The sequence below is a fragment of the Merops nubicus genome, unplaced genomic scaffold (genome assembly GCF_000691845.1).
Source record: "Merops nubicus isolate BGI_N331 unplaced genomic scaffold, ASM69184v1 scaffold8907, whole genome shotgun sequence".
Taxonomy (NCBI): Eukaryota; Metazoa; Chordata; class Aves; order Coraciiformes; family Meropidae; genus Merops; species Merops nubicus.
The window spans coordinates 1-9139 of NW_008618265.1; the positions used below are offsets into that span (position 1 = coordinate 1).

Consider the following 9139-nt stretch of genomic DNA (forward strand, 5'->3'; position numbering starts at 1 on the left):
GGGCGGGGGCCGCGCCGCGCCTGCACCACAGCCAGGCTCCGTCCGAACGTGACAGTCACCAGTCCCCACGAATGCCCCCGGCCCCTATGAATTCATCACTGCCGCCTTCTGCTTCGCCCCAGGTAAAAAGGGAAAGTGCGGTTAACCATCAGAACGCTCTATTTTTAACAGGAAATTAGTCGTTGTAGCGCTGACGGTTTCAGTCAGAGACCACGGGTGGTACCACAAGCCTGAGGGACTCTTTGGAATGGTCATTGTGTACAACAGAAAAATATTTTATATTTTAGCTTAAGTTAAACCCTCGAGTTTATTATCAGAGACTTTGTGACTTCTTTATATTAAAATGTGTTCTGTGGGTTTTAGATTGTAAATAGGCTATTTTAAATTGTAAATAGGCTAACCTTGTACAGAAACTTAGCCCAAACCTTGAGAACAGCACCATTCAGAAGCAGAGGCAAGAAATCCAGGCGTTAACTGCAGTCCTGAGGGACAGAGAGAAGGAACTCAACGACATGGTGGCAGCACATCAGACACAGCTCCTGGCCTGGGAAGGGGATCAGCAAAAAATACTGACTCTAGCAGAACGGTGCAGCTTACTGGAAAGTAAGTATTGAGTGTACAAGAATACAACCCTGGTCTTCTAAGTATATTGAGGTGCTTAGACCCCTCAGTAACAGTTTTGCATCATATCAGGAACCAGCTCCTGCCCTTCAGCCTTAAATTTGGTTGTCTTCTTTCCGAGATCTAAATTTTCACATTGGTACTAAAGGGTGTGTGATAATCAGATAGCTCATTCTCCTTTGAAGATGTAAATTACTTCTCCAGATTCTTAAAAAAATCTGCAGAAGGTGAAGAGAACAATTTGCAGATGTGCTAGTGTACTGCAGAGCCCTGTGCCCCGAGGTTCTGCACAGCTCTGACATCACCTGCAGCCCACCCAGGTGGTGCTCCAGCAGCTGTGAGCAGCCTGGTTAGACAGCCACAGGACAGAGGTCACCACAGAGTTTGTCTTCCATCTGACCTGGCTAGCTAGGGACTCCTGCTTCAGAGCATGCAACACAAGCATCCCTTTCTGAAATGCATGGGTTTAAAACACCAGATTAAATTATTTCTGAGATTTTGCACATTGCACAACAGCGTCTGAGCAATTTTCTTAGAGATGCTTTGTCTCTTTTCAGATGAGCTGAACAAGAGAAATGAATTTATAAAGTCACTGAAGCAACAGAAGTTTAAAGAGATGTCTCAAAAAGTAGCAGATGCAAGTCTTCACTGCCAGGCTCTGGAGGTAGGAGTGGAGTAATGGTCTGATGTGGCAGTCCATGCCTGTACAGAATGCCAGTGGTGATTCTGAGTCTCATTAGTGAATAAATATTTCATATTAAGGCTTTTGAGTTGCACTTGTCTTTTTGTACAGCAATATTGGATTAAGGTGTAGCTCTTATTCATTGGAAAAAAAAAAAAAAGGAAGGCACAAAAGCTTTCCTGAGCTGTTTTCTATGATTGCTTAGCTTTGGGGAGCACTGCTGGGAACCAGCTTGCCTCCAAAAATGTCAGGCACTGTGATTGCAGAAGGCAGTGCTGGCCCCCAAAGTAGTGCTGGTGCTTGCTTAGGAGGTTCTAGATGGTTTTATTTACAGCTTTTAATTATGCTGATGCACTGTAACATTCTGCAGGCTGTTTAAGGATATGAAAATAATTGTTATTCAAGGTTTCTGGATTTTTTTTTTTAAGTGATTTGGCAATGATGTGTTTATTGGGATAATTTTTCCCCTGTGTGCAGTACAGTAAAGCAGGATTGCACCCTGTCATCTGCCTAATCAGCTTGACTTAAGACATAAAGGATATTAAGACCCTTGATCACAAGCAAGTTTGGTTTTAATGAGACCAGGATGGATTTTTACCCCAGTTCTCTTTTCTCCAGATCCTTACAGCTTGCTCAGAATCCTACGCTGCCATTCATGACATTTAAATAAAGTTGTGCCCACATTTTCTGGAAAAAACATTGTCTTTGAGTCACTGAAGTAGTAGCTGACAGTCTTATTTCTTTTCATTAGGAGAAAAATCAAAGTCTTCACCACTCAGTTTTGGACCTGTCTGCTAAAACAGGCCAGTTGCAAGCAAGGGAACAGAAGCTTCTTACCATGCTTAAGCTGAAGGTAACATCTGTTGTCTCCTCAGGCACTAAAGGTGGTCAAACTGCAGTGCAGTTATTGGTGATTGTAACACAATGGTTTACTCACCATTGATCTCATGGCTGTTTACTTCTTACACTTGTCTGAGAAGGGGAAAGTGATCAACAAACAATAAATTGGTTTACTTTTGTAAACCAGCTTGTTTCCTGGCTTTGATTTTTGGGGTCTTGTCTCAAGAGCTCAGAAGAAAATCTGTAATGTAGCTATAAACTACTGCAGTAAGATGTCCTGTGGTTTTGTCAAAATCCAGATGTGAAGATAAAACAATAATCAAGAATAAATCCTGTTTCCTATTTCAGGATGAGGCTATACTTGAAACAACTGATCACATTACTGAGTTTACATCTAAATTCAGAAATCTGGGAATTGCATTACGTGCAGCAAAAGCAACAGAAATCTATCTCAACAAGGAAAAGCAAGACCTCAAACTGAGACTGAAAGAACTGACACTTGAAAGAAATAAGCTGCAAGGTAAATGTTTATCCTCAGCACCTCATTTCAGTGCAGACCAGCATGATTCCTTTTCATTCTGGGAAATACCACATTTTGTTTTAAAGATGACCTTTCTGAAAAGATGAAAGAAAATAATAAGCAGCACAAAGATATAGTTCACCTCAAAGAAGAAAACATCTCCTTGAGGAAGGAGCTCGCCCTTACTGGTAAGTGTGGGCAGCTGGATTTTCATGTCTTAGCTTTCAGCAGGTCCAGAGACTTCTAGACAACACCAGTTTGCTAAAGCTGTGAAGGAGGCAGCTTTTTATCTGCCTTTCTTGCAGTTTAATAAGGTTTTACCTTTGTGTGTCATTCTTGTGTGAGAGCAATGTCCAGGGCTTCTGCAGGAGCAGTTTATAAAGTTCTGTAAAAACACAGAGGTCACCAGTGTGATTGTGCATCAAAGATTGAATGGCTCAGAGGGGTCTCTCTTGAAGAAATTTGAGAGTTTCATGTCTCCTGTGGTATGAACACAGCATATGGAGGTGGCATTCTCCCCTGTGATGTAGATTGCCTAGAAAATAGGGACCTGAAGAGAAGCCACATGCAAAACCTAAAGCTTAGGCCCTATAGGAAATTATCAGCCCGTTCACTCTCTGTAGTGTTTGTGTGGAACAAGTATGTTTACAAATCCACTTTTTTCTCTTGTTTTTGTTTAAGTGATGGGTTTGATTTCATTTAATATACAGGACTTGGTAAACTTGGTGTCTGTTGATAGCTTCCCTTTGGGTTTGGGTAGAGAGAAACTCTTCTGTGTTGCAGTGGGTAGGAAAGGCAGGCTGCTTGTTGGTGCAGCATTCTTACAAACAAGCAATACACCTTGTAAGATGACCAAAGATGATGTCTGCTGGGAGATGATTCACTTGCCTGTCACTTTTTATTTGTCATTACCTTTGCCAGATATTGATCAGATGTCTCATTATTTTTAAAACAATACTAACAGGAAGTATTTCCCAGCACATCCCTGTGCAAGGCATGAATTAGGATTAATTACTGAATTTCCTCTCCACTGAAGAATGCTAATGTGAAAAAGTAAAATAAATCAGTTAATGAAGTAGAACATTGCTGCTAATAAAATAAAGCTAAGTGCTAGTGAAAAGTCCAGGGTAAATACTTGATCTGTTCAGTTCTCCTGTGGTTTTTGTGCTTATTTTGTTTGGAGAGGAAACAGATCCTGTTGATCTTAAGGAAATGCTTGTGTTTTGGTCAGGTGCTTGTTTCTGCTGCTACAGACCTATGCATTAACAGATGCACTTGCTTTGTGTCTGCTCACTCTACACAGTTCAAAAATTGTCTGTGTTTTGAAACAGTGGAACTTCTTCAATTTGCCAAGTCTAAACAAGCACGGACTGACACAGAGCTCTCAAGTTTGCGACAGGTACAACCCTACTTGTGTTTCTGCTCTGAGATTATGAAGGCATTTGTTGAAAAATCATCAGATCTGCACAGAAAACTGTAAAATTTGATCTAGCTATTCTTAATTAAGAAAAAAAAAAATCAATTTGGCTGTTTCTGCTATGCTGGGATCACTACAGAATGTTGATTTTTTTGATTGCTTGTTCGTTCATTTGTTTGTTTTGTTAAAATTAAAACCCCATAGTACAAATCCTTGCACTTATATGTGCTTTTAGTCTTTTTTTTGTAATATTGTATCAGTCCTCCAAGGAGTAAATACCACCCTCACAGCAGCAAAGTGTGTCACCAGAGAGTGCTTGGCTCAGAAGCCATGTGAAGGGCAGTGGGAGCAGGGCAGGCTGCCTTGCACACATGCCCAAGGTGAACTCATGCAGGGTAAAGGGGCACAGTGTCCTGCAAGGTCTGGATTTTCAGGAGAGACTTAAACCCCTGTTTCCACCTGTGTTCATTTGAGGTTCTGGAGGCGTGTTCAGTTTTTGTCATTGCAGGTAATTATCAGTGTGTTATCTTCTGCATTAGCATTACAAAAAATCCACTGCAGTGAAAGCCAAATGCCATGGTCATCATTCCATGTCCTGTAATTCTGCATAACTTTCAACAACATAATAACAACATGTATAAAATATCAAATAACAGTAAGGGTATTGTAACTGTGGTTCAATGTGGTTCAGTTTATAGAAGACCACTGCAGCCTTCTCATAGAAATAATGTTTACTACCACAAAAAGTTATTTTCCTATATACATACAGAGGTGACCACTTTTATTTGGAAGGATTTGACAGGCATTGGTTTATAGCAAAGTTTTAAGGGTATTTTTGGAAGCCAAGCAATGTGTTAGTACCTGATGACAATATTCCTTCACTCCAGACTTTCCCTGATGTGCATTGCTGTCTTTAAACAGATCTACCTAAAACAACAGCGTGAGTTGCAGTTTCTTCATGTCAGTTCAGAGGGCTCTTGGGAATTAAGGCAAAAGCATGAGAAGGTGGCTCATGAAAGGAGGTAATCTTTTCATCTTTTTTTTTGTCTCCTTTTGTTTTCCAGTAGTTTATTCTCGGAGAGAGACTTCACTCATCAGCCACAACTCATATCCTAAAAGAGATGTGTGCTGTGTCAAGATGGCTTTGCTGGACTCCACCACTAACAGCCAGTGAAGCTGTCAGATCCTTTTTTAAGAGATTGACAGAATGTCAGGGGTTGGAAGGGACCTCAACGTGCTCAGGAGGCAGCATGAGTATCAGTCACAGAATAAAGCACTGTATGCAGCCCAGGCAGTTCATGATTTTTTTTAGAAATTGAATAGTCTGGAGTAAGGGTGTTAATCTGGCCTGCTGCTACTTTTGTTTAAAAATCAAAGTTTGTTTTGTTTTCAGGTTAGGAAATTGGTGCATACCCTGGAGGTTCAGCCAGAATCACCACACTATATAGAACGCTCAGAACGATTTTTAGAAAGTAACAGCCAAATCTGGGCAGACTTCTGTCAGCTTTTGGCAGGATATGCTGCCTGTTGGTATGGGAACTACCACAGAACCACAGCTGCAGCCTCTAGTTAATGTATAGCTTTAACCTTGAGTACAGTTCTGTGCTCTTTAAATGCAGCATTTCTGACTGTTTTCTTTATTGTGCTGTTTTAGCATAAGAGTGACAATTCTCTACCCCGAAAGTAACAGCAAGACAGACACAGTTAAGACTGAGGGCACCCACGGGAAGTGGGAGGAGTGTGGAACTGCACGAGTTCCAAAGAGTAGAGTAAAAACCACCTCTGAGATGTGTGAAGTAGATAATAGACTGTTACAGAGTGCACCAGATTTGGAAGAAACCACTTCAGTGCACTTAAACCAAAAAGTTGTGAAAGTCTCGTCTCTCCTTACAGAAGAAGAAAAGCAGGATGTTGCATCAAGCTCTGATGAGCTACACAGTGAAGTATTTTGTGAGGCAAACAACACAAGGCCATTGAGAAACAGGGAAATTTCTGAGGATGGAGTTGAAAGCAGAGAACCAGGAAGCTTGGAGTCATCTTCACCTGAATGTGAGCATTGCCTGAATGCCAGTTCTTGCATAGCTTCACCAAGTACTTCCACCCAGAGCACCATCACATCTGATGAAACTAGTAATGAAAATAAAACCTGGGAAGAGAGAACTGAAATTCCACTTTGCCAAAAAAGCAGAGACACTCCTGCTGCAATTCATGAGGCTGAACCTGATTCCTGTAGTAAAAACTTCACCATAAAAAATGATTCATGGTGGAAGCCAGTATCAGATCTGGAATGGCTGAAGATTTTCAGATTCATAAAAGGAGATGGAGAAGATAGCAGCTGTCTCAGGACTGCACAAGAGATGAAATGTGCCAGCTCAGAAAGGTTATGTGCTTGTTATGTTTAAGAGAGAGATAAATAAAAGCTGGAGTTCTGTAGAAACTTGGTTGTATAAGCTCTCAATAATTTGTATCATCTCCAGTGATGTTTAAAATACTGCTGTTTTAAAATCAGTCTGCCAACTCCAACAGTAGTAAATTTAAAATAAGTTAAAATAGCTCTAAGGTATCATGATTCTATTTTTATGCATTTAGATTTTCTCTTATCCCCAAGAGCTGCGTGGGCAGGAGAAGCTGCAATATCACAGAACTTGCCAAGCAAACTCATTGAGAAAAATGAAGATTTAAAAGCATCTTAATGATTTTTTTTTTTAAATCTCAGGTGTTGCTTGTAAATCTGGTGGGTAAAATACGTTCTGTGCAAGGCTGGACTTCTACAGTGATGCTTCTGTGAGGCAAGAAGCAAACCTGGATTTTGTGTGAAGCTTTAGTGACTGTGTTATTTCTGTGGAGAAATCACACACTGGCTGGGCAAGAATGTAGGACGTGGCTCTTCCACACAGGCTGCTTTCCTCACTCAGGGCAAGAAAATGAGAGGGCAAGATTTAAATGACAGCAATCTGTCCACTCTCCAGTGTGTCTGTGTTCGTGGGACTCTAGCCCTGTGTTTATGTTGGGGAGGAAGAAGGATATGCAGTGGGGGATGAGCAGAATGAGGTTTCTATGCTGAGAAGTGCTGGAAAAAATATTTGGGTGTCTTTGTGGTGTTGGATGGTGTCTGAGCTATAAATGCTGCTCCACATGTAGGGAAGTGGTTTTGTGCCCACCCAACCAAGGGCATTCAGAGCTGTGACTTTCTGTGGGTTTGTTGTGTGGGTTCCTCTGTTTCATTTCAGAAAATTGGTTGACTCTGTTTTAGAAGGATTTCTGAAGTTCTACAGAGCTTTCATAGCTGCCTTTTCAAGAAGAGGAGGAGGAGAAGCTTTTCAGCTGGTAGTTTGACAAGTGCACTGAATGAGCCACCCTTTAAACCTGCTAAGAATTTTAGCCAGCAAGTCTGCTCAACGTCCAAACAAATTAATGTTGTGGAACAGAAAGATCTTGATGTTTGGATGTTTTCATTCTGTGCTGCTTTTAAAATAAAAATAGTATAGAAATTCTTGCTGCAGTGAGGCAGACCTGTTCAGAAACCAGGTGAATGGGCAGCCATGGAAAAGGAATGCTGCCCCAGCACATTCCCACACAGCTTCACTGAGCTTCATGCTCTCTGTGGACTCTCCACAGTCCATCACTCATTAAAAAGACTCCATTCCCTCTCTGTCTACCCTGACCTTTTTTATCTACTCCCCCAGCAGCACAAATGACACACGACTGCCTCCTCAAATCCCTTTTGTGCCTGAATCATGAAAACAGCTTCCACTTTTTGTCTTGCCTTTAATTATTTTGGGGGAGAAAGAACAAATTCAGCTGAGGCAGTGCAGACAGAGTAGATATCCCTCAGCAAGGGGGGGCTGCTCTGCCAGCTGGGGTCTGCTGCTGAGCTATCAAGTTTTCTTGATGCCCACATTTGGTCTTAGGAGCCCAGCTAGTTGGACTGCTCTGCTATCTGCAGATATCTGATATCTGCAGATCTCAGTCTGCTGCTGAGCTATCAAGTTTTCTTGATACCCACATTTGGTCCTAGGAGCCCGGCTAGTTGGAGCTGGATTGACTTCAGTGCAAATCCCAGTGTCTGCTCTCCAGCCTCTGCTGCCCCTGATGTGCCACTGAATAAATCTCACCCCATAAATGGGAGGAAGGCCATGGCACTGCTGTCATCAGGGTGGGCTTCTGGTAAAGCCTCAGTGGCAGAGACCAGGCACATTCCTTCTGGGACTTGAGTCTGGCTCCTCCAGTTTTTCCATTGCTGGCTTCGTAGTGCTGATGATGTATTTTGTGTATAGGGAAGGGTGCTGGCACCTCCCTGTCAGCCCAGCAAATATTTTTGACATGAGTTCTTGAATTCTGGAAGGGCCAACAAGGAGCTATTAAGGCAAATACCTTATCCAACTGCAAGAGTGCTTGTGAAATACCATAGTGCAGGAATCATTTCTGTGTGCTCTGACGTGATGACTTCATTTATTTTGGACCAACTTTTGCTGCCTTCGGGATTTTTATCTCAATTCTGGTTTTAAAGATGGAGTGTCAGCAGTAGCTTGTTCAGTCTGCCCCTGCTGGGCTAAGCCACCCATTCCTTGAGCCATCTCCCTGCCTCAAAATCAACCTGTTTCCCCCTTCCCTCCCAACCTCTGTACCCCCAAAAAATGGACTGTGCTTATTGCATCTCCCCACGTCCCCTCTTCTCATCTGCTCCAGCTTGTTCCCTCACATCTCTCCAGAGCCCTTCCTTGTCAGAAGCACACAAGCATGAGCTTTTATTTCTTAAAAAACAGCCTGTTGGATCCCAGGAGAGGGGAAATGAGACACAGCAGATAATTCTGAACTGGCATCTCTCACAAGGGCTTTTTCTTAGACTGGATATAATTTACAATTAAACCTTTTTCTAAAAGTCTTGCCAGGTGTGGACTGTGGTGTTCCACCAAAATAAGTAGTGCTGCATGAAAACACAGCCCAGAGGACACAGGGCTTAGTTTTAGGGTGCTGCTGGGTTGCTGTAGTACTAGACTAGGTGATCAAGGACTTCTCAAATGTGCTGCAGCTTTTATTGCTTCTGTAGTTGGTTCTG

General features: G+C 42.1%; 1 protein-coding gene across 1 annotated transcript; it reads left to right on the forward strand.

The window, feature by feature from the left end:
* The first annotated feature begins 512 nt into the window (after positions 1–512).
* On the forward strand, positions 513–6482 carry CCDC62 (coiled-coil domain containing 62). Its single transcript, XM_008943378.1, has 8 exons — positions 513–603; positions 1179–1285; positions 2055–2156; positions 2492–2663; positions 2750–2851; positions 3995–4062; positions 5002–5102; positions 5735–6482. The coding sequence occupies exons 1-8, from the start codon at positions 513–515 to the stop codon at positions 6480–6482; spliced, it is 1491 nt and encodes a 496-aa protein (XP_008941626.1).
* Positions 6483–9139: the final 2657 nt, after the last annotated feature.

Excerpts from the sequence above, each read along its gene's own strand:
- CCDC62 (XM_008943378.1), top strand. The coding sequence starts at position 513 with ATGGTGGCAGCACATCAGACACAGCTCCTGGCCTGGGAAGGGGATCAG. Across the intron at positions 604-1,178 it reads ACGGTGCAGCTTACTGGAAA|ATGAGCTGAACAAGAGAAAT; the intron begins GTAAGTATTGAG and ends GTCTCTTTTCAG. Across the intron at positions 4,063-5,001 it reads AGCTCTCAAGTTTGCGACAG|ATCTACCTAAAACAACAGCG; the intron begins GTACAACCCTAC and ends GTCTTTAAACAG.